This window comes from Kogia breviceps, chromosome 17, assembly GCF_026419965.1.
Source record: "Kogia breviceps isolate mKogBre1 chromosome 17, mKogBre1 haplotype 1, whole genome shotgun sequence".
NCBI classification, from domain to species: Eukaryota; Metazoa; Chordata; class Mammalia; order Artiodactyla; family Physeteridae; genus Kogia; species Kogia breviceps.
In genome coordinates, this window is record NC_081326.1 from 70,816,651 (window position 1) to 70,842,756 (window position 26,106).

Genomic DNA, 26,106 nt, shown 5'->3' on the forward strand with positions numbered 1-26,106 from the left:
GTTGATACTAGAACGGGCTTCTGGCATATCTGCCCTTCATAACCCAAAATGTCCAAAAAGAAGACTGCAGTCGGGGTGTCTCTCTAAAGAGAGACCTGGTCACAGGCCTGGAGGAAATATTAACTGTAACACTGGCATCGCCAAACTTAAATCACGTTACATGGTGGAGAGAGACGGTCCTGGATTATGCAAGCGCTTCCCTGGGGTCTGGGCTGTAGAACATCTATAAGATTTACAGCCGCGCTTCTGCAGCTGAGAAAACCCGACAGGAAGATGGAATTTTTTTTCATCAATGTCTGAGGTAGCCATCAATTCCCTCAAATGCAAGCTAGCACCAAGTCACCCCGAGAAGCGTGCAGCTGGGCTGGGGGGAGGGCAGGACCTGGGGTTCTCGAGCACTGTTAATTCAGGGCTCCCCTCTCTCAGAGACTTAATTCAGTTATGTCTGAGACTTAAGAGGCAGTTTTATGTCATCAGAGCCTGGAAAGGACAGGATGAAGTGTGACAGCTTCTTCTAACTGTCTTACCTGGATTTTATTTCTGGAAAGAAACAATCAGAACAGATGCATCCCCACCGTTGGCTACGGTGAGCTCTGTGGTCCAGAATGTTTTGCACAGACTTTGAGTGGCAGGGGTTTCGGGGGGGCAAAGAGACCTGGGCTCAAGCGGGGATCTAGCGCTTCACAGCTGTGCAACTCCGGGCTCGTTTCCTCATTTTAGCACAAGGAGTAGCGGTAACGTAAATAGAGCGGCCTGCGTGGAGACGCTATCAGATTATTATCATTGACGGTTTAGACACAGAAACTCAGGGCAAACTGCCTTATTAAAAAAAAAGAAAGAAAGAGAGAAAGAGAGAAAGGGAAGGGGAGGGGAGGGGTATTCCTTCTGGCCTGCATACTTGCATGTGGGATTTGAGGGTGTCCATGTTTACATGTGGAGCACTGGGAGAGGCCAGATCAAGGAGGGGAGCCAGAGTGCACTGGTGACAATGACCGTGAACCCCGAGTCCCCACCGCAGGCCTCACGACCACCTTGGCAAGAAACCTCCACTCCCCAGGTGAGGACGTAGAGGCCCTGGGAGGGCGAGTGGCTTGCTGAAGGCCGTACAGTCACCAGGAAAGCTGGCTGTGAGCCAAAGTCTGTCTGGGCCCCAAAGCCCACGTGCCGCTCCCCTTGGCCGCTGGTGTACTAACTGCAAGGCCCCCCGCCCACAAGCCCCGCTTCAGCAACCATCTCCCCCATGGGAGGATTAGACAGGTGATTTCTGGGGCTCTCCCTATCATGGTATATTTCCAGCTTCGCAAGTGACTTCGTGTTTCCAATTATAACAGGATCAACAAGATAGTACTGTTTTCACAGCAGTATTTCCAGCACATAAAGTTCTGGTACACAAACTACTCACTTTCCTTCCCCTTGTCTCCCTACTCCCCCCTTGGGGACCTGGCTCTGCACAGCTCCCCCATCTGGACGGCCCACGGGGTTGCCTGCTACCCACCACTACCTCTAAAACTGCAGGTTAGACAGTTAACAGCACTGCCATACTGAAGTCCATCATGTCTGCATTTCCACAGATTTTCAGGGAACACACCAGGAAAAGATTACCCACGCTCCCTTTGGCAGGAATCTCCTCTGAGATATATGTCGAACATAACACAATGATGAAGCGAGGCTCACCGTGCCTGACACAGGAAAACAATACACTTCCCGATATTAAATCTGCTTTTTGCTAAGAGAACAGCTCCTGGTGGGCTGCACTGAGCCTGCGCCTCACGCAGTGCCTGACTCTCAGCAGGGGGCCAACGGCGCTGGGTGAGTCTAGAGAACCCCACGACCTTGGCGCCACGCTTGACTACGTGTGCTTTTTCTCACTTTAAGCTCACTGCCCCTCGCTGCTGAGGGACGGAAGTGCCGAGAGCGCGAGGCCACACAGTGAGCTGAGAGCAGAGTGGAGAGGAAGTAGGGCCCGGTGGTGAAGAGCCGCTGAACCCCGTGCCCTTGTGGCTACAAGCCCTCCGAGGAGCCCAGAGGCCCACCTCCACCTAGATGACCTCCAGGATCAGCCCATGTCACTAAAGTGCTATAGAACCTATTCATCTACTCATCTGTTCACACAACAGGTGTTTATTCAGTGTTGCCCCCCTGCTGAGACGAGAACAGAAGCTAACAGCGCTCCCACAGAATGCACATTCCAGCATCACAAACAAGGGACTACACAACCTGCCAGATGTTGTCAGACAGCAGGGAAAAAATAAAGCATTTGAACCAAGACCAGAAGAAGGGGAGAGACTCACGTGGCTTTCTGGGAGAAGGGCAACGAGAAGAGGGCAGGGCAGGGGTGAGGCCAAGTGAGGACGCGCTGTGTCTGCTGCAGGGGCGCGGGGCGCGGCGGGCAGCGGGCGGACCAGCAGGCGAGGCCAGGCTGCGCAGCCACCTGCCGTCTGCAGGGTGTGGGCTTTAACTCGGGGGCTGATCAGAGGCCTCTGCAGGGCAGATACATGTGGGGTTCGATACACTATTTTTTTCTACTCTTTGATTCTCCGATAACCAGCATTTCCCAAGTTGTTTCACAAAACCGAAGTGCTGGGAGGGAACACCGGGGGGAAGAAAAGGGAGGAAGGGGTCCTGCGGTGAGATAAGTTTGCGAATCCCTGCACGCTGCGCCCCTCCACACAACGCCTGAAACATCCCACAGGACCAGTGTTCTAAGGAACACACTCTGGAAAATCCCACCTTATGCCATCCTCCATCCCCCAGGTGGACCCTGTCCCCCTGAGCCACATGCCTTACACTTCTGCTGAGTCGCCCACTGTAGCCAACAGAGATCAGTGGGTACCAGAGACTCGCAGAACAAGCCATGCAAGACAAAAACCCCGACTGATTGGCCGCTGGCTTCAAGATCTCCCTACTCAGCGGTAAAGGCGCCCGTGAGAAACTTCTTTTCCACTCAGAGAAATGTCACCGCGTTGGATCTGTGAACCGCCAAGTCCCGTTACCCGCACAGGGGCATCCAGCAAAGCTCGTGGCCCTTTGAGAATGTTCTGGATGATGACATGGGCTGGGAGACTGACATGTTTCGCAGATTTACAGAGTGCATCCCCACAGCTGCTCCGAGAGCCCCTTCAGCAGAGCCACATGCAGGCCCCTCACCCTGTAGCAAGAGAAAAACACACTGGGCCAGGTCAACCGCCAAGAGACTGGATCTGTACCCCTGGGCTGGGAAGTGAGCCACTCAAAATGAAAAACATGCATATTCATAGGAAAAAAGACGGAGATGGTAAATCATAAGACACGCGGTGAGGCCGATATGGGAAATTCCTAAAGAGCATCTGCGTCTGGAATCCTGGCTCCCTCACCTCCTCCTCTAGCCTGGGCTCAGAGGTAGATGTAAACGACACACACGCAGAACCAAGTGGGGGGACGGGTAAACTAAGCCCCAACCTGACATACACACAAAGAGCCGAAGGATGCACAGTCACAGGGGACCGACAAGGAGAAAAGGGACACAGGCGCAGAAGCAAAGAGACACACACCAGAAAAGAAAGGACCTGCATCCCAAGGAGGGCCGGGCGCAAGTGGACGTCCACAGACTCACGTTCCTCGGGGTCAGCCCTTAAACAGGTTTGTGCCAAAGCTTTCAAAGCAATGCTGTCAGTGTGAATGCGAGTAGCACCCCGTCTCCTTGTCCCACTCGTCACCCTGTGGTCTGTCTACAACCCAAGCCTTCAGTCAAAGCTGCCCTGTACCATCTGTGCAGAAGAGAAGAGTTTTGTAATTTTCTTTTTTTTTTCTTTTTTTTTTTTTTTGGCCCTGTCTCTTCAGGATTACAAGCCTGAGAGCACAAGGTTGGAACTTCATTCCTGGCTTGGCCACAACTGGGACAAATCCAAGCTTAGGGCCAAGGATCCAGAGAGAAAAAAGCCAGGTCTTCCTATATTTCACCAAGCACAAAGTCACCTCTGTTGTAAAATGAGGCCCAAGACAATTAAACAATTTAAAAGAATAAATGTTTTAAAACCATGGAGTACCACAAGTTCCAAAATGTCTTATGTTGAGGCAATTACCTCATCACAATAAATAACAGTAAATCAATCCATACTAATTGCTTCTCGTGCAAGAGCTTAGAAGACTCTTTAAATGTTCTCCAATTATTGATTCTTTTGTAATCGCTTATGCTGTCAAAATGCAATATTTCCAGAGAATATACTGCACACTATTAGACAGGATTTTAATTTAACATAAGACAATCCGATTTCATTTACTTTATCACCCAAAGTGCTTAAAAAGTCTAAAATACAAGAAAGCTGAAGATGGTGTAACAGGTTTTCAGCAGAGACATTCCAGTTCAAAACAACTTAATGAATGGCCCCTCTGACCACCTGCCCCCCTGCCATGGCCCTTCTTCCTCCTCATAGGCATACACATGCTTAAAGGAAAAGAGGGAAACACGTAATCTCAGATTCTCCACTTTCAGTGAAATTAAGAGCTGAAAAGCAAAATAAACACCACCGAGAGCAGCCCTACAATGGACTTCTAACTCTCTTTGCCCCACGGTTCAGTAATTTCCACTCATTTGGGGAAATGCTACAGCTGCTAAGTTTACACTCACTCAGCATTCTGCTTAACGATTTTGCTTGAGTCTTGATAGCTAAACATCTAACTGCAGGCTTATATAATCTAAGCAGCGAGGGGAAAAAAGAGACGAGGAAGCCAGAACGTCCCTCTGCTTGGCTTGAGAGTAGAAAAGTGGAGGGTAACGCATGGAGGGGTAGCTTTGTCTATAAAGACACAAGGCTCAAAATCCCAGCTCCCGCACTTACAAATCGTGTTACTCTCGAGTATGTTACTTAACTGGACTCTGGGCCTGTCTCCTCATCTGTAAAATGGGAAGATGAATATCTACATCATAGTAGTTTTGAGGGCAAAATAAGGTAACATACATGAAACACCTGTTGAAATACCCAGCAGATGGCTATTATAAAAGGGATTGGGGTCCACCTGTCTTTTTTTTTTTTTTTTTTTTTTTTGATATGCGGGCCTCTCACTGTTGTGGCCTCTGCCGTTGCGAAGCACAGGCTCCGGACGCGCAGGCTCAGCGGCCATGGCTCACGGGCCCACCCGCTCGGCGGCATGTGGGATCCTCCCGGACCGGGGCACGAACCCGTGTCCCCCGCATCGGCAGGCGGACTCTCAACCACTGCGCCACCAGGGAAGCCCCCACCTGTCTTTTTTATTCTGACACAAGATACTTAAACATTCCAACACTGTGGCGGAAGTTTCTGATGGAAAGATGGAACCATCTCCTGGGTGACTGAAGAAGTTATAGTAGAAATAAAGCCACAGTGCTTGCTATATAAGCAATGCCAGGTGACTCCGCATTCTGGGGGATACTGAGGATTTCAGACTGAGGAATAACTTGAACTCTTTATAAATGTGTGGTTCTAAACATTCTGCTTCTTTGAGATCACTTCTGTACTTTCACTTCCTTGTTTATTAAGTTTAGAGTGGAAACTAGGAGTAAATTAGTTCACTTCCTGGCTGAACTCATCCAAACACCACCTCTGTTCAATTTAGTATCCAAGCCCCTTACACAGCCTATGAGCTCAGCTGCCTGGCATCTTCTATATATATATAACTTGATTCTGCTTTACATGGACACATTATGAACGCCTTTGGGACCCATTTCATTGTCAGAAATACAACAAGGGAGGGATTACACTAATCCCTTTGATTTGTGGATATCAGTCGATCAGAAACTTTTGGTTACTATAGGTTTCAAAAGCTATAGATTTTGCATGATAAGATAATACTATATTAACTCAATTAAAACATAGCTTTTAAAAAATGACAGAATTGTAATAATTAGTTAGTTGGTCTTCTGGGTTCCTACAGAGCTTAGTACCTAAGTTTCTTCCAGCAGTTAACATACTTGCTGTTGCTTTTTATGCACAGGTGGCTCTCCCCAGACCCGTGAGCTGGGCAGACAGAGACCTGGCATCATCCCAACATCCTCTACCCTGGCACACAGTGGGTGTAGAGAAAACAGAGCAAGGGCTCCAGGGCTGGAGCAGGTCGGGGAAGAGAAAGTCCACCACCATCCTCATCAACAGTACAAAGCCTTCACCAAGTACACTGTAGGCTCTCCTGAGGTCGGGCTGGGCAGAGAGGGGAGAGAGCTCTGCAAGCGGCAGAAAGCCAGAGGACTGTCTCAACAACCACATACCAACCAAGGGCCAAGCTCGCAATTACAGCTTTGAAAGGACAGCAGTCAGTCCTGCTATTCTCTGTACAATCCCCACTCTAATGGCCTGATACAAAGAGGCATTTACTTTCCCATGGACAACAGTCTCTACTGTTCTTTCACACGTAATATCTAGCGTCCAGGTAAACATTATGAGATATGCAAAGAAGAAAACGTGACCCAATTCAAGAAAAAAGTCAACAGAAACTGATGCACAGATCACTCAGATATTGAAATTATTAGACAGAAACATTAAAATAATGATGATAAATAAGTTAAAGGCTCTAATGGAAAACATGTGTGAACAAATGATAATTTTTAGCAGAGAAAATAATTATAAAAAAGAACTAAATGTCAATGCTATAAATAAAAAAAAATCAGAAATGAATAATTCATTTGAGTATCTAAATAGCAGAACTGACATATGAGAGAAAGGATAAGTAAACTTGAAGATCAATACAAATCATATAAACTGAAACACAAAGAGAAAGAAGAATTAGAGACAGAAAGAGAGACAGATCATCTGAATGCTGTGAGATATCAAATAGTTTAATATATGAGGTATAGGCCTAGAGGAAAAAAAGGAAGCAAATGAAGCAGAAGTAATACGTAAAGACATACTGGCTGAGAATGGTCCAAACCTCATGAAAGGTATCAACCCACAGATCCAAAATCTCAGCAAGGTAAACACTAGGAAACCACACCTAAACATAATGTTAATATGATGAAAAAACAAAGAACAAGAGAAAAATCTAAACCAGAGGGGTAAAAGAACCATTACCTATAGGGGGAAATGATAAGGGTTAGAAATAATGAAGGACAAAACATAATGGGACAACATCTTTAGAGTGGTGTCCTACTAGAAATCTACAGTCATCAAAATATTCTTCAAAAATGAAGACAAAGAATTTCCAAATAGACAAAAGCTGAGATAATTCAACTCCAGCAAAACAGATATATATAACAAATGCTAACAGAAGTTCTCCAAACTAAAGGAAAATTTATCAGATGGAAGACAGGCCTGCAGGATAAAAAAATAAAGAACACCAGAAAGGCTAAATATGTAAGTAAACATAAAAGACATTTTTAAGATTATATTTTCTTACATATATTTTAAATACCGACTACACCAAAAAATAACACTATATTGAGGAGTTTAGAACACAAAGAGAAGTGATCTGCATGACAACAAGAACCCAAAGAGTAGGAGGGGTGTAACGTAAACTATAATGATTCATGGTTCTTCCACTGTTCATAAAACAGTATATTTGCAGCTAGCTAGAATGTGTTAAAATACAGATGCATACTGTGATGTCCACAGCAATAACTAAAAAGAAAAACAACAAACAAAGAAAGTATAGTTAAAAAGCAAACAGGGACTTCCTTGGTGGCACAGTGGTTAAGAATCCACCTGCCAATGCAAGGGACACAGGTTTGAGCTCTGGTCCAGGAAGATCCCACATGCCAGGGAGCAACTAAGGCCATGCGCCACAACTACTGAGCCCGTGTGCCACAACTACTGAAGCCTGCGTACCTAGAGCCCGTGCTTCGCAACTAGAGAAGAGAATCCACTGCAATGAGAAGCACGTGCACCACAACGAAGAGTAGCCCCCGCTCTCTCCAACTAGAGAAAGCCAGTGTGCAGCAACGAAGACCCAACGCAGCCAAAAATAAATAAATAAAATAAATACATTTATTTAAAAATAAAAAAGCAAACAAATCCTAATTGAGGGCTATACTATAAAACACCTCATCAGTACTCCTCAAAACTGCCAAGGTCATCAAAAACAGAGAAAGTCTGAGAAACTGTCAGATCCAAAAGCAGCCTAAAAAGACATCATGACTAAACTGGATCCTAGAACAGGAAAAGGACATTAGGTAAAATCTAAGGAAATCTTAATAAGATATGGACTTTAGTTAATGATGTATTAATATTGGTTCATTAGCTGTAGCAAATGTACTATTGTAAATGTTAGATGCTAACAACAGGAGAAACTGGGTATGTGGAATATGGAAACTCTCCATATTACCATAACAATTTTTCTGTAATTCTACAACTGTTCTTTAAAATTTACCTGAAAAAGAAAATCTCTTCTCTCAGGGGAAAAAGTCAAATGGAATACTAAAAAATACCTGATTCACCCAAAAGAAACCAGAAAAGGAGAAGAGAGGATCAAAGAACTGACATGACAGAGAAAATAAACACCAAGACCACACTTTTCAAGTGAGACATGCCAAAAATTACATTAACTGTAAATGGACTAGGCACTCCAATTAAAGAGCAGTGATTGTCAGACTGGTTGTGTGCGGGCACATGGACACACATGGACACACATGGACACACACATACACACACACATATACAGGCAACAACAAGATCCAGTTACATGCTATTTACAAGAACACACTTTATATAAAAACTCAGAGCGGACCTTTCCTTCACACAGTTCAAAACCCAGTTCAGTGGCTGGCAGATAATGATTTGTGGAGCCTCTGCCTCAGAACCACATGGGAATGTGGCGTAGTCAAGGATGCTGGGCTGGCCTCCAGGTTTACTGAAAGCGAAGAACTAATCTGATGGGAAGGGTGGCAGGAGGCCAGAGCTGCTCCCATTAAAAAGAAAGCCCCCCAGCTGTTGTTACCAAGAGAGCAAGCCTGAGGCCCTCCCAGCACCTCCTCCCTGGAGCTGGCCTGCACAGGGCTGATGGTCCAGGTCTGTCCAAAGCAATGGGGGCACATTCCTTCCAATCTGCTCCCTCAAATCAACCTCTCCTTCTTAATGTAGCCCTTGAAATAATGGTATCATTGTTCCCAATTTTCAAACAAGGAGACAGTGACCCAAAAAGGCGAAGGATCAAAATCCCCAAAGGTCAGCTAGTTAGTAAGTAGTGGCATTAAGATTTTGATCCTTATCTGCCTAACTCCAAAGCCATAAGCAACAACAAAAGTAAAATAACACCAACATCTAAAAAAATATATAAGGAAAACACAACACCTGGAAAATATTTAGAATGAGTGATTTACAAACATAAATTGAAAGCATGATTAAACTGGTTTATAATCCTTGCTTTGGTTCTTTTAGGTACTGGAGTCATTTTTAAGAGACAGGGGAGAGGAAAAAGAGCCAACATTTACTGATCATCTACCATGTACCAGATCCACTTCTCATAAAAGTGATATTGCCTTTAATATCTTCAATACCAGGAGACAGATATTGCCATCAACATTTTACAAACAATAAAACTGTATAAAGAAGTTAAATAACACAGCCTATAAGTGGCACAGTCTGTCTAGTTCTAAACCTGAGTCTGCCTTGTTCTAAAAGCCTGTGTTTTTCTACAAGATCTCATTGCTCTCAGAAATTTTCAAGTGCCAAACAGAATCTCAATGAACTTCCAAATGGCACAGCTACCGTGGTACAAATGGCATGGTCACTTCGGAAGAGAGTTTGGGGGTTTCTTACCAAACTAAACACTCTTACCATACAATCTCGCCATCGCACTCCTTGGTATTTACCCAAAGGAGCTGAGAATATATGACCACACAGAAACCTGCAAATAGATGTTTATAGCAGCCTTATTCATAATTGCCAAAACTTAGAAGCAACAAAGATGTCCTTTAGTAGATAAATGCATAAACTGTGGTCCATCCAGACAATGGAATATTATTCAGTGTTAAAAAGAAATGAGCTATCAAGCCATGAAAACACATGGAGGAACCTTCAATGCAATTACTAAGTGAAAGAAGCCAATCTAAAAGGGCTACATACTGTACCATTCCTACCATATGACATTCTGGGAAAGGCAAAACTATGGAGACAGCAGAAAGATCAGAAGTTGCCAGGAGGCAGTGGGAAGAGGGCGATTAACAGGCAGAGCACAGAGGATCTTGGGGGCAGTGTAACTATTCTGTATGATACCGTAATTGTGGAGACATGTCACTATACACTTGTCCAAACCCGCAGAGTGTACAGCACCAAGAGTGAACCCAAATATTAACTATGGGCTTCAAGTGATTATGATATATCAATATAGGTTCATCGGTTGTAACAAATGTACCACACTGGTGGGGACGTTGAAAATGGGGGAGGCCGTATGTGGAGAGGAAGTGGAGCCAGGTGGTATATAGGAAGTCTCTATATTTTCCTCCCAATTTTGCTATGAACCTAAAACTAGTTTTTGTTTTTGTTTTTGTTTTTTCGGCTGTGCCGCATGGTTTGTGGGATCTTAGCTCCCCAACCAGGGATTGAACCCGGACCTCTGACAGTGAAAGCGCCAAGTCCTAACCACTGGACCGCCAGGGAATCCCCCTAAAACTACTTTTAAAAATAGTTTCAAAATTTAAAAAAATAGATAAGACTGGTAAAATCCAAATAAGGTCTATAGTTTAGTTAATAGTAGTGTCGCCAAGTCCGTTTCCTAATTTTGACAATATGCTATAGCTAAAGATGTTATCACCAAGGGAAGGTGGGTGCTAGGCACACAGGAACTCTGAGACTTTTCGTGAGTCTAAAATTATTTCAAAATGTTTTTAAATTAAATAAAGCCACTCTTGGGCTTCCCTGGTGGCGCAGTGGTTGAGAATCCGCCTGACGATGCAGGAGACACGGGTTCGTGCCCTGGTCCGGGAAGATCCCACATGCCGCGGAGCAACTAAGCCCGTGAGCCATGGCCGCTAGGCCTGCGCGTCCGGAGCCTGTGCTCCGCAACGGGAGAGGCCACAACAGTGAGAGGCCCGCATACCGCAAAAAAAAAAAAAAAAAAAAAAAAAAAAAAAATAAAGCCACTCTTTATTATTGATGTGTGAGGAGACTGGCACAGAATCCGCCAGCCCTATGACTGAGAGCATTTCTATCAGCAGAGTTATGGGTTCATATGAGCCTAATGGAGAAAACTCCACAAGTGCGTCTGCCTGGTGATCACATTGCTTATAGAATGGCATGCGGCTTGTTTATGTGCGAGAAGCACAGAGCTGAACAGCTGGGCCGAGGGAACAAGCCTGTTCCTGTTTAGAGACTCCCGGCTCAGCACTGGTTCTTCTCATCCGACCATCTTCTCTGGTACATCTTTAAGGTCGATTGTGTCAGCCCCACCCTAGGGAATGCATTTTATTTACAGCTGCAAGAAGCACATAAACACCTTCACTGTCTGTGAGCCCTCAGTGGTTTGGTGGGCTTTGCCCAGTGTTTCATAGTCTTTGGATTTTAGGGTGACATAGAAATGCTTTTGGTATGATGTCCACTGTAGGGTTATTTCTAACAGCAAGAACTGGAAACGACCAAACTGTCCAATTATGAGGGGAGTGTTAAATTAAACTATGATACTCATCCTTATGCAGCCATTAAAGGTAGTTAATAAATGTATTTTCATAAAATGAAAAAAGGCCTATGAAATGAGGATAAAGAAAAAAGGCAATATTTATAATGCCTAAAGTATGTAGGTGACCCTGTCTGGCCTTTGACTGTGAGGTTATTCTAACTCAGAAGTGAAGTATCCTTAGCAAGCCATCTGGCCACTCATCTAAGCCACATTCTCCAGTAGAGCTTCATCACTGATAAAGCTGACGTTTTAATCTCCATCAAAAAAAAAAAAATGCTCATTGACAGTGTGACCTCAACCATGTCTAAAAATATACCCAAAAATTCCCCCAAGAAAAAGAACCAAAAAGCATTTTCCAAATCTTATTTAGTGAATACATTATTTTTTTATTTTTATTTTTATTTTTTTTTTTGCGGTACGCGGGCCTCTCACTGTTGTGGCCTCTCTGGTTGCGGAGCGCAGGCTCAGCGACCATGGCTCACGGGCCCAGCCACTCCACGGCATGTGGGATCTTCCCGGACCGGGGCACGAACCCGTGTTCCCTGCATCGGCAGGCAGACTCTCAACCACTGCGCCACCAGGGAAGCCCTAGTGAATACATTTTAATTTCATTCTTAAAATAAATACATGAATGACACCATGTAATTTTAAAAGGCAATACAGGAGTTTGCCTTTATTACAGTGCTCCCTGACACAAATTATATATTGAACATTACACATCCAGATCTGGAAAGGCAAACTGGTTTCCTCTAGCAAGCCAACTGCAATGAATTAGCAGTATTTGCCCAAGATGTTGAAGTCTCATCTCGGAGCAGTAAAACAGTGACGCTTGATTTCTTCATACTGCTTGCTGTGGGTAGGAAAAGGGAATGTAGGAGATGCACACTACATACTTTCTGATATGGATGAAAAATTTCTACCACACAGATAGATGTGAAAGGAAGAAAAAAGAACGGAGGAATGCAGTGGGCAGAAAAATGCCCTCCCCAAAGATGACCACGTCCTAATCCCTGGAACCTTATGTGGCAAAAAGGCATTAAGACTACAGCTAGAATTAAGGTTACTGATCCTCTGACTTTAAGATACGGACATTGTCCTGGGTTATCCAAGTGGGTGTGCTGTAATCACAGGGTCCTTTCAAACTGGAAGAGGACAGCAGAAGAGGAGAGCCAGAGGAGGAGAGAGACGAGGAATGCCCACCTGGCTCTGAAGACAGACGAAGGGGCCACGAGCCGAGGAGTGCGGACGGCCTGTAGGAGCCAGAGAAGAGCAAGGAAATGGATCTTCTCTTAGAGCCTCCAGAAAGAACATGTCACCTGCATGCTAGCTCAGTGTGACCTGTGCTGGAATTCTGAACCACAGAACTATAAGACAATAAACTCGTGTTGTTTACGTTACAAAGCTGGAGTAATTTATCACAACAGTAATGGAAAACTACTACAGGGGTGGACAGAGAGGAAAGGGAAAGGGCAGTTACAGTGAGGATGAGGGTGGCTAGCAGGAATCAATTTCATTTTGCCTCATCAGCCCCAGTTAACTGAGAAGCACGACTTACACGCACGTGTACAAGAAGAGCATCCTGACCTGGAGGAAGGGAGAAGCCCGGGACTGAACTAGTGGTCCTCATTCAGGCTAAATTTCATCCGCAGCTGGGGCACCACTCCGCAGGGGGACGCCTACATCCACAGAGAGTCCGTGGGAAACTGGTCGTGACCCAGGGCCCAGCTTAGTTGGGCTCCCGAGGCCCCGGAGCACAACCATGTGACGGCAGGAAGAAGCCGAGAACCGCACGTGAGGGGGCGCCTTCAATCAAACCACCCCCAAGTGCACTTCTGCACACCAACCAAAGAGTCCACAAATCTGAGGAACAAGTCAGGGAGGACTTCAGGGCAGAGAGACCGTCTGCTGTGTCTGGTTAGGAAGGGAAGATGCTCCACACGGAACCTGAGGAAGGAGTGAGAAGTCTGGCTCCGATTCTGAAACAGCGAGGACAGAAATCAACCTGCCGGGGTCTACATTTCTCATCTATAAAGTGAGAGTTGCCCTAACTCTGCATCCTCTAGTCCTACAATGGCACCAGTCTAAGAAAATCCAGAGTCCCCCAAAGAAACACATCTATGAGAGGTGGAATGCAACATTAAGCTCTTAATTTTAGTTATGTGCAAAGTGTGCAAAGATGGAACATCCCAGTTGAGACATTTTGCACTCCTGCTGGGTGACACGTGGGTCTCACCTGAGAAACTCGTGTTCGGTGCAGACCTGAAGGCAGCTACAGAAGCGACAGGCACAGCAGCCTCAGGTTCCCCAACTGCCCCCTTCCTGCCGCCAACGAGGGACTGAGAAGATCTGGTGAGAGACGCTCAGGCCTAGGACTTGGAGGCTAAGCCCCAGTTCTCCCTCCCTCACCTCCTGGATAGTCAAAGCACGTGAGCCCTCATCCCCCCCAAGCCACCTGGTTTCTTAAGTACAAGAGGAGAGATCATTGAGGCTTCACGTGACTTCATCCCAAGGCTGTTCTGAGCATAAAATGAGCCTGTCGTCAGGGAGGGTCCTCGTACCTCAGAAGGGGTGACAGACGGCATAGGCTGGCCACAATTACAACGGCGACTGAGGCCCGTGGAGATGGGCCTCGAGGGAAGATTCGTGGGGGTCACTTAACTTATGTGAGATGCAGGTTGTTCAGTGGTCCAATCCGGGCGATGATATCTACCGTGTGGAGATCAGAGTGGAGGGGGTGAAGCTCCTGGCACAGTGCAGGGACACAGTAGACGCTCAATAGATATAATGCACCTCTGAGTGTGGCAGCCCAGGGTCCTTCCACGTTCTGCCTACCGCCCTCTGGGACTTAGCAGCAGACACGATTTCAACAAACATCTCAGAGCATCGTGTTCCCACCTTCACATGCACGTGCCAGCAGCAACAGCATCGATTTTAAGGGTCAAGCTGCTGAGTGCTGAGCAGAATTTTTTATCAAACAAATTCACTGGACCGGCGTTCTTGCTGTCAATAACTGCACCATAAACAGTGGCCAAGGGGATATTACCATCTACATGAAAGAAACATCAACTGGAGGTATTAAAAGAATAAGGAAAGCCGCGGTCTCCCGAGCCCCTGTTACACGCTGGCACCGCGGCGGGCACACGAGCGCCATTTCCGGCTCTTACAAGCGCCTGCCTACCAGGCATCATCACACCTGCCGTATCAGGGGTTCACCTGAGACAATCCAGGATCTGACAGCACACACTTGTCCTTAAAGCACGTACTCTTTGCTCTAAATCACTCCAGGTTTTTACGGTGAGAGGGTGCCTATCTCTAGTCTGCGTCCTCTTACACTCTGTTCCTGGACTTGGTCCCCGAAGTACAGAGGAGCGCTACCCTTGCAGAGGGAGAGGGCATGCAGTCAGCCGAGCCACGCCGCAGACTCCACGGGCACTGGCTGAGCAGGCCCAGAAGGGAAGGGGACGCTCCAAAACAACGAGAGGAGGCTCCCTCCGTCTTTATTTTGAAGAGCGGCGCACTTCCAACCTGAACACCCGCCCGGCGCGGAGCCCCCTTACCTTGAAGGAGGCGTGCTGCTCCATGTGCCGCAGCAGCTGCGGCTTCTGGGCTGCCGTGTAGTCGCACACCGTGCACTTGAACTGCTTCCCTGAAAAGGAGGGAGAGGAAGGTGAGCGCCGTCGGGCTCACAGCCCCTGAGTGTGAGTGGAGCGTGCACGAGGGCACGGGGATGCCCCGTGCCGTCGCGGGTGCCCGGAACCTCGGGGGGAGCTGGCAAGGAAGTGCACAGCCGCAAGGCAGCATATGCTCCGTCCAGCCCGGGGGAGGCTGGGGGCCCGGACGCCAGGGGCCTCAGTGTCTCCCGAGGAGTGTGGACGCCATCCCGAGAGCCAACAGCACCTGCAGAATGCCCTTCAGCAAGAGAAGAGATCTGTGTTTTGGAACTCGTAGGAGTGAGAAAGGCCGATTTCAGGAGAGGCTAGAGAGAAAACGACAGAGAAGTTTGAGACGTGGGTCTTTTGAGAGGATTCATGTTTCAGCAATTTATAAACATTCAGTAATGTAATAAACAAGCCCACATGTTAAATCAATGGATATATGGGGCAGGCTACATTTTTTTACCCCGGAGGAGCAAAAATAAAACCTCAACTTGCAATAATACAAATGTGCAACCAAATAAAAACATGGCCTACTTCTCACAGCAGCGGCGTTCACCACGCGGCTTCTAATGGCTCTAAGCCTCTGGGGGCAGCAGTGACCACAGTCACCGCACGTGGTCCACAGAAACACTGGCTCCCTCCGGGAACCTCTCACACCTTTCCTTCCCAGACAAGCGGGGTGGAAAAGCTGTCCACCTCTGCAGCCTCCATGCTCCTTTTCTATCCACTCCTAAGCCCACCCCAAACTGGCAGATGACACCAGCTCGCCCCAAAAGCTGTCTCGCCAAGGTAGCCAGGGGCCTCGACGACGCCAAGCCAATGGCGGACTTCAGCCCGTACTTGACAGGACTCTACCGCACGTGGCCCTGCAAACAGGCCACGCTCGGGAAACCCTCTGCTCCTCTGACGCCACGCCGCTACTGCCTCTCCGCGCCTCTCTGTTCGTTCTGTGTATCCTCGAAACACTCTCTCCCAACTGCAGCTTTTATACACTGAGGCCCCAGAGCGCTCCGGCCCCCACCCCCACTCCTCTCCTTCTACAAGCATCCTTGCATGGGAACCTCTGAGGTCAAAATCTACATTTTCTACTCATACTTTTACCCCTTCTACCCTTCCCTAAACTTGAGATTTGAGTATTCAGCTATCTGCTGGACTACTGCCTAGCTGTCCCAAATGTCCTAATTTGGACTCTTCGCCTCACCCATCATATGGGTTCCACCTCCAGCTTTCCTAGTTTATCACCCACCTGATCGCCCAAGTCAGAGACCCAGTAGCCTTCCTCAACATCTCCATGACCCCAACTACACTCACCTTATTTTTTAAGCACCTGATTTCAACTCCCAGTATTTTTCTATTTCTCTCTGTTTCTGAAACCTCCACACTGGTTTAGGCCCTCCTCGTTTCTTTCCTGGACAACGGCAAAAGCCATTGCTCAAATAAATTGGTTTCCTTTCTTTCAGGCAACCCGCCCATCCATCTATCACCCACCCAGTGCCCCCCCCTCCATCCATCATCCATCCATCCTGGTGCCCCATCCTCCACCCTTGATCTAACACACAAACTCGTCCACAGCCCTTGCCGCAGAGCCCACGGATGACTCCAAATACAGATCAAAGTTGAAGTTCCAAAGCATGGCACAGAAGGCACCCAAAAGCAAAGTAACGCTCCCCTCCTGATCCCTCTCTCTGATTTCCTGTTTTGCCTTTGCAGTCCAAGAAGCCTGAGCCTCTGCTAGCATCTTCCATGCCTGAGATGCACTGTCTCTTGGCATGTGGTCACTCTTCACTTTAACTCAGAACTCCAGTTGAACATCATCTCTGGTATAAGCGCGCTAAGAGCCAGCCCCCTGCAGCCCCCCGACACGCTGTCACACGCTCTGTCCACGCCCTGGCCCTGCAGCACGGTCACGACCTGCCACTGGCCTCCCATCGGCAGGAACCACATCTTAGTCACCTTGGCACCCCTAGTGCCTGAGCGCCCGGCACACACTCAACATATTCTGTGCATTCTACTAAACTGAGCTGGGCAGGAAGCAAAAAGGAAACTTTGTACATCTTACGTGACTAATGCTCTCCATAGCAGCAGCAAAAGGGAAACAATAATACAGGCATGTTAATACTGCAGCTGTACCTATCATTCCAGGCGAGGGACCCCCAAACTCTAGTGCTACTGATTCTGCGAGTCCACAGTGTGAGGAAACCTTTTTCATGTGTAAAAGGCAGAAGAGTCATAATCAGAGCACAGTTAACACCTTCCCCTGAACACAGGACCATCTTTTCCAAACAGAAGGGCTACGCATGGCTACACGTCTCCTGTATAAACTCGGACCCCATGCTTCCCCACTGGTGTGTGACTCCCCTAAATACCCCACGACTGCGCCAGGCACAGCCTGAGCAGAATGGTGTCTAGGCTCCCCGCCGGCACCATGCGGAGAGGAAAGCGGACAAACCCATTCTCCACGTTGATAAATGTTTTCACTCACCACCAATACACTTGGATCAAAGAGTAGGAGGTTAAGCTAAAAATGATTAGTGCCTGAGATGAAGAAATGGCATCGCCTCGTTTGAGGTCCACAGGGAACCTTTTATGAATACACTCCCAGGGCTCGCCAGAGACAAGGAAAGAAGGCAGCTCTTAAAAGCCATCCCTTATGAGGCGTCAGAGCGCAGGCAATAAATATTGCAAATGTTTTCAGCGACCACTGACGCCCCCCCACCGAACAGGCTGGGAGAGCGCTTGACATCATCTTTTGCTGCCTAATTAAAATATGCAATATAGATGCATGACTAAACATAAAAATGTAATGATTTGAGACTATCAGATTGTTTTCTATCAAGACACTCCTGAGAGGGGGCTTCCCTGGTGGTGCAGTGGCCAGTGCAGGGGACACGGGTTCGAGCCCTGGTCTGGGAGGATCCCACATGCCGCGGAGCAACTAGGCCCGTGAGCCACCACTACTGAGCCTGCGCGTCTGGAGCCTGCGCTCCGCAACAAGAGAGGCCGCGATAGTGAGGGGCCCGTGCACTGCGATGAACAGTGGCCCCCGCTCGCCGCAACTAGAGAAAGCCCTCGCGCAGAAACGAAGACCCAACACAGCCAAAATAAATTAATTAATAAACTCCTACCCCCAACATAAAAAAAAAAAAAAAAAAAAAAAGATACTCCTGAGAATCACAGGGAGAATTGTCTAGAAAACGTAGTGTTTACCCGAGGTTAGAGTGGCCTCAAAGGGCTGGTAGGGGCACAGCAAATGACTGTATAGGATGCGAGTCACAGAGCAGTCCAGGAAAAGAAAAGAATGATGACAAAGAAAAAATGAGGTGGACTCTTTAAAAAACTGAATTCATTTTGCACACAAGGTGCCCGCCTAGCTCTACCTACCGAGCTGCTGGCCGTCAGCAGCTGTGTCGGGACGTGGCGTGTCTGAACTCCTCGTGCTCCCCAGAACCCGGGGAGGCAAGGCAGGGCACCTCTCTTATGGATGAGGAACTAGGAACAAGAAGCTGAGGAACTTGCCAGGTTGTGAAGCAGTCGGTGGCAGAGCCTGGATTTGGACCCCAAAGCTCTGACTCAGCTACCTAAGAATCCCCTCGGCTCATAAGGACATGGCGCGATTTCCCCAAAGGGAACAAGGAATTTCCAACAGCAAGGGGCACGTGGGAACCACACGCGTAAAGCCTGGTCCCGCAGGATGGTGGCCCCAGGAAGCACCAGTGTGGCAGGGGAGGGGCGCGCTCCTGCAGCCCTGGCCAGCTCACCTGTGAGGCCTGGGGCTCATTCCTCCCTGCTGCTCGGCATGTCCCCACTAGAAAAACGGGGAGGCAACCTCTGCCTGCTGCCAGGATGGGCTCAGACTCTGGGCGGCAAGCACCCGACAAGTGGTCCCCTGAGAGAAGAGGCTGAGGGTGTGCGCAGGTGACCCCTCAAATCCTAGCGCTTTGACCTCCCTGACACTCTCGGGGACAATCCAAGGATAGGTCCAATTAAGTCAGCCTGAGATAATATTCCTTAAAATAGAAAGAATACAAACAGAGAAAGGAAAATGATAACATGTAAGTAACTTATAATATCAAAGAGTTCACAGAAGGCCTTCCGCATCCTGCCCCCAGCAACTGCTCTGGGCTTGTCTCCACCCACAGCAAGCCGTGACCACCTGGCAATGGCCGCTGGGACCCTCCCCGTTACCTCCCGTGCTCAGCCATGATCCTCGCCCCTCTCTCTCCACCCCAGGGACATAGCACACTCACGCCACCTCTGGGCCTTTGCACCTGCTGTTCTGGGGCCTGGGGTGCCCTTCCTTCCATGCTCTGCTGGCTGGTCTCCCTTCCGTGACCATCCCCATCTTCCTTTACTGATTCCTTTGTGACATCCCTCATCTTGTAACATTTTCATATTGAAATTGAACCATTTCACATTTTCATATCTCATTTTTCTCAATATTTAAGATATTTTTGTCATATCTCAATTGTAATATACCCCCTATTTTATGGATTTATCTTGTTTCTCATTTAGCTTCATGACAGTGGGGTGTTTAGCTTCTGCTTTGGTTGTTGTTCGTACTACCCGCTGCTGTATCCAAAGTGCCTAACTCCAAGTGGCTCACCAGTTCATCTCCGGTTGGTCCATCTGGCGCCCTCGGTGGGTTGCAGGTACTTTGGGGACAGGGACAGTAGACTTCTCACTCCACATCCTTGTGGCCGGCAGCGAGAGCATGCCAGCTATGAGGCTAGCAGCAAGTCACAGGGCCGTCCCAGCAGGACGTCTGCTCAGCCACGTGCCCTCCCCCTCCCCACCGTCACCACCGTCACACAGGGCACACCAGAGCCTTGTATATGGCCCTGCCCACCATCCCTGCACCCCCAGCCACAGGTGACGGGACCGCTGTGGACCAGTGACCCAAGCTGAGCCAGGAATCTGAACTGTCGGGATCCGAAGCATGTAACTCGGAAGCTATTGGTCATTGTGTTTTCAATCTGTGGATGAAATAAGAACACAAACCAGTCTGCAAAGGGAGGCAGAGACAGAACGTCAGAACAAGGAGGCAGAGAGGAGCAAAGGTGAGTGACGGAGACATCCACTCAGCAAGCACTCCCTGAGGGCCCACTGTGTGTGGGGACCAGGCCAGGCCCCTAAGCACAGCAGCGAGCGGACAGCGGAGCCCTTGCCCTCATGGAGCTCACGGCCTATAAGGACAAGAGGCAAATCAACCACGACAAGTCACAATGGGCTATGGAGGAAACGGACAGGGCAGTGGAGGATGAGGAGGCCAGGACGGGGTGTGGCCACGGGGCTGAGCCATCAGGGAAGGCCTCTGTGAGGAAGCAACGGGCAAGCTAAGGTGGGAGGTTGACGGGGCCCAGCCACACGAAGAGGAGGTGAGGTTAGGACAGTCCTGTGAAGAAGCAACGGAAAACGCAAGGATCGCAAGTCTCTGGAGTTTAGAATAAATGCCCCTTTTCTGTCTCAGTGACCTCAAATAAGTTTCTGACAATGGCAACCAAGAGTCCCAGCAAATGCAGCTGTTGAATGAATCGGTGGGTGCATGAATATAAAACGCAAAGACCCCTCAAGGCAAAGACGTAAAAAAGGACACGAACAAACAATGCACTCAGGAGAGGATTAAATCCGACTTAATTAATCAAAAGAAGTCCAATGGCAGCAAACACCTGCACACAGCGCTAGGGACCCATCAATGTTACAAATTCCTCCCGCACGTTACTCATGTCATCCAGCTAATCCTCTAATTCACCTGATTGACTTCATGATTCTCAAATCCCTAAAAAGTATAATAAAATGGTAAGATCTGATATCCATTAAACTAAGAAACTGAACATGTTTAGTATCATGCAAAAATGAAAGAGTTCAGTGAGAACACTGTCATGTTTCTGGTACAGTTGTTTTGAAAAGTAAGCTGGCCGTGCAATGCATGATTGAAACCACCAAAACGAAAGAGCCACCCCGCTCCTAGAAATATGTCCTAAGGAATGAATTCTTGCATTAATTAATTAATGCAAGAAAGCATTCCCTGCAACATAAGCTGTAATAATGGGAGGAAAAAAGAAAACAATACATTGCCCCAAAATAAGAGAATGGTGGTGTAACTCATGGATCACCTTTCTTAATGGAACATTATATACCTCTTAAATGTATTATTCATGGACTCTACAGCAACAAAAACTAATAGTAATTTTAAAGCTAAAAGAATGATATTTATCCTTTAATCACAACTACGTAACCATTCCATCTGAACAGGAATAAAGGTTGAAAAACAATTTTTAAAGAATAATTCATTTGTAGAATTGTGGGCATACCTGTAGGAAGGGGTTAGATTTTTGTGACTGCGGTTTTAACGTTTTCTGCGTAACAGAAAGGCACTTCTGGTGAATTATCACCCGTCTCTGAAAGGCTGGGATGTTGGATCCCATCTGCTATTGCCTGCAGTCCGGAAGACGGGTCTTTCAACGTGGAACAATAAAGTGCTATCAGTGGTTTGCAAACCTGAAGCTCAAAAGGGTCCACTGTCTTTTAAAACACCGCCCAGCCTTGACTAGCTGTACACTGACTGAGGCATCTCTGCCCCTCCTCTTTGCACGGAAAAGACAGTGGCCTAATTTTACGAATCATCTCAGGGTGGTCATTTCTTGTCTTCTGAGTCAGGCTTGAGCCTTTCTAAAACAGTCAGAAGTCACTCTGAGCTAATGCTCGTCAGTAAGGAGAACAAAAGAAAGCGGAGTCATACCACTCTCTGGAGAAGCACTCTTCTGAGGGAAGCACTGCAAGCTTACCGCGAAAACACTGGCACAATGAGAAAAGCGAACTGAAGGCACAAAGTCTTCCTCACTACAAACTACAGAATGTAGGATCTCAGTTACTTACGAAATTCTCATTTGACGCAGAGGTCCAGATGTTAAACGTCAAAATCACAAGCACCCAGATAAACCTTACAAACTTAACGTGCAAAGGAAAAAGCCAGACACAGAAGAGCACGTTTATATGAATCGGTTTATATGAAGTTCAAAGACAGGACAGATCACCCTCCGGTGTCAGAAGTCCAGGTAGTAGCTACGTTGAGGAGCAGTGAACGGGAACAGCGGGGGTGGTGGGTGAGGAGGGCTCCTGAGGGGCTGGCAGTGTTCGTGCCTCACGCTAGGATGCGGTTACACGGTGTGCTTCCTTTGTGATAATCCACTGAGTGGAGCACTTACCGATTATGCATTTTTGGTATGTGTGTGATACTTTAGAAAGGTGAAAGCAACAACAATACAAGAACCCGACAGTCTGGCTACCTTCCCCAGAAGGGGCTCGGGAACTGGCACCACATTAGTTCAGGAAAGAAAAGGTGTGACGGGTAGTTCAAGGGTAAAGTGTGAGGACTGCATGGCGGTGTGTGAATGACCCTGGCTGCTGCTGCTGGTGCTAAGAAAAAAGACACAGTCGGCAACCTCTGCACCTGTGCCTCCCGTCAGGCACCTTTCTGAGTGCTGGGCTTGCTGGAGGTGTCCCCTGCGGCCACTGCTGCTCGTTCTGGGAACACAATGTTTCACCAGCGGCTCCTATTTTCCTCAAAATGCGTGATGGTGCAACTCCCGTTCAAAGATGGGAGATCGGGGGGTAGAAATGTCACCTCCACTACTTCTGTTCATCCCTCAGTAGGTGAGGTACCATCTTTGCAGCATCTCCGTTTTCAAGTTTCCTCTGGGAGGAGTCTGTTGCTCTAACTTGAGCTCTTCAGCCAGTACTTCCTGGCCAAGTGGCTGATGGAACAAAGCTGATCTCTGTCCTGTGGACACTGGCTGCACCTGGCACTGGGATGCTTGGCTAAATCAGGTGCCACCAGAAAAAGCCCAGGGTCTGGAGGCAGGCAGTCCTGAGCTCAGCCCTTGACTCAGGTCTCAGGCAGAAATCTACTCAGCTTGTCCTGCCAGGTAGCGGAGACAGGATTTGGAGGTGGGATGGGGGAGAAAAAGAACAGAAGTTCGTGCTATTCTGCCTTGGGTTAGATATCGAGAGGTGCCCCCACCCCTGGGAAGGTTAGGACTGCCCTTCCTACTAAATTTCCTTCTGCTTTGGAAGGAAAGGTGAATGTGCCAGAGCGCGGGGCCGGGGGTGGGTGGGGGGCAGTGGAGCACCCGCCCTGCTGAGGCCCCTGTGCTCAAGCAGAAGATTCGCCTGAGTAGAGGAGACGGGCTCCACTCCTAAAAATAAAGATAGTCATCCTCACCTGCTGGCAGCTGTGTGGGGCTCACTCCAGGATATACAAAGCCCACAGCGTCGTGACCAGCACTTAGAAAACGCACAGCACCCTGGCGAGGATATGGTGAAAAGGGAACACATACACTGTTGTTGGGAATGTAAACTGGTCCAACCACAATGGAAAAAAATATGGGGTTTCTCAGAAAATTAGAAACTGATCTACCGTATGATCCAGCAATTCCACTACTAGTATATACCCAAAGGAAATGAAAATAGGATTTCAAGGAGATACATGCATTCCCACGTTTATTGCAGTATTCACAATAGGCAAGATATGGAAACAACTTAAATGCCCATCAACAGATGAATGGATAAAAAAACATGTGGCGTGCACACACACGCACACACACACACACACACACACACACACACACACACACTGGAATATTGTTTGGCCATGAGAGAGGACAATATCCTCCATTTCCAACAATATGGATGGATCTTGAGCACATGGCGCTAAGTGAGATAAGTCAGACAGAGAAAAACAAGTACTGCATGATATCACCTATACGTGGAATCTAAAAAATCAAAAGCAAAGAGTAAAATACTGGTTAATGGGGATGAGGGAGAGAAGGAGGGAGGGATAAAAACTGATGTTATTTAAGGGTACAAACTTGCAACAAGTAGTACATATGCCATAGTGATGCTTTTTTTTTTTTTTTCACTTTTTGGCTGCACCACACGGCATGCGGGATCTTAGTTCCCTGGCCAGGGATCGAACCCACGCCCCCTGCAGTGGAAGCACAGAGTCTTAACCGCTGGACCACCAGGGAAGTACCACCATAGTGATCTAACACACAGTATAATGAATATAGCCAACAATACTATCCTACAGCTATGTAATGAGATAAATATCACTGCAATGGCAACCATGTTATTGATACAATATATAAATGCATCAAAGCAACATGTTATACACCTTACATTTACCTAATGTCGTATGTCAAATATATTCAATAAAATTAAAAACTACTTAATCATCTCAAGAAAGAAATTTTAACTAGGTGATGGATGTTAACTAAACTTATTGTGGTAGTCACTTCACAATATATACATATATCAAATCATTATGTTGTACACCTTAAGCTAATACATTATATATGAGCTATATTTCAATAAAACTGGAAAAAAATACTTAAAAGAAAAGGGTAACACACACCACCTGCTGGCTTCCTTTGTTTGCTACTGCACCCTCATCTGCTTGATGAGTTTCCCCGAGGATGGTTCCAGCTGCTTAGTTTCTTTAAATAGAGCTCCATATGAAACCAGGGCTGAATGGAATGGCAGAAAATCTTAAACCGTCAGAAGAAAATCCAACTGCCCCCTTGTCTTCTGGCATTTGGATTCCATCAGAAACCAAAGAAAGACAGTGATGGGAAACTTCTGTTTTAAGGCAACATGTTTGGAATAGCTGCTAAATTAAATAACTCCGGCCAAATCAAACTTCATGTGTACCTCAAACTTGAAGGAACACTAAAATATTTAAAGAAAGAAATCTGCATAAATATGAACTATTACTGGTAATATCTGGAGGCATAAAAGTGAAAATGCCTTCTTATGACTGTTTATCCAGTCTTACTGAAAAAGGTGATATTTTGCATAAGCAAATTTTTCAGAAAACTGCCTTTACCCTTTTCAACACTGATATTCACTCTTTAAATATTAACTCTTGCACTGTGCCTTCCTAAAGAAGGAATATTTGAGAGAAGAGTAATTTGATATTTCCCAAATGACACAGTTGATGTAGATTAATCACCACAAATATCCATCTGTACACTGTGTCGAGTGGCTGGGAACATGAGAATACCGATCCCTGACGGAGCAGGTATACGTACACCACTCAGAATGAACCCACACTCCATGTGAACCCAAATTAGCTCCCCAGAACCCCGCTGCGGTAAGCTGATAATGCCCTCCCCCCAAAATACCCAGGTCCTAAACCCCAGGACTTGTAAACATTACGTTATATGCAAAAGGGATTTTGCAGATGTGCTCAAGTTAAAGATCTTGAGAGAGGAGATGAGCCTGGATTATCCAGGTGGGCCCAGTGAAATCGCAAGGGTCCTTATAAGAGAGAGGCAGGGGGTTCGGAGTCCAAGAGGAGATGTGATGAAAGAAACAGAGGGGGGGGGTGAGAGCTATGAAGGGGGTGCTCATAAGCCAAAGGCTATATAGGCAGCCTCTAGAAGCCAGAGAGGTTAAAGAAAGAGATTCTCCCCTGGGGCCTCCAGAAGAAATGCAGCCCTGCTGACAGCTTGATTTTAGACTTCTGACCTCCAGAGCTGTCACATAATACATCTGTGTTGTTTTAAGCCGCTAAACTTGTGGTAGTTTGTTACAGCAGCCACAGGAAACTAATACATCCCCACACACAGGAAACTTCATCACGCCCATGTTACAAATAGGGATGACAGACCACCTGTTCAAGGTCATGCAGACAGGAAGTGGCTCCGACCTGGGACTGGCCCCGTAAGCCCAAGGTTTTACGCACTCTGCCGTACTGCCTCTCTACATAGCCTGGTACACACGGGTCTGCCGCCTAACGTGAGAAAAGCACCCTGCAGGAAGCTTAACAGGCATTTTGCAGCAGGCATTTTGCAAAGCACACATCTTCGCAGTTCTGGCATCTGCACTAATTTGT

The 26,106-nt window shown here is 47.3% G+C and overlaps 1 protein-coding gene across 1 annotated transcript in view; it reads right to left on the reverse strand.

Annotated features, from left to right (window-relative positions):
• Positions 1 to 26,106, reverse strand: part of ZFAT (zinc finger and AT-hook domain containing) — a 154,213-nt gene that overhangs the window by 45,803 nt on the left and 82,304 nt on the right. The window contains exon 11 of the mRNA XM_059043620.2: positions 15,114 to 15,202. Within this exon, the coding sequence (XP_058899603.1) occupies positions 15,114 to 15,202 (89 nt within the window). The remainder of the gene's footprint in view (positions 1 to 15,113; positions 15,203 to 26,106) is intronic.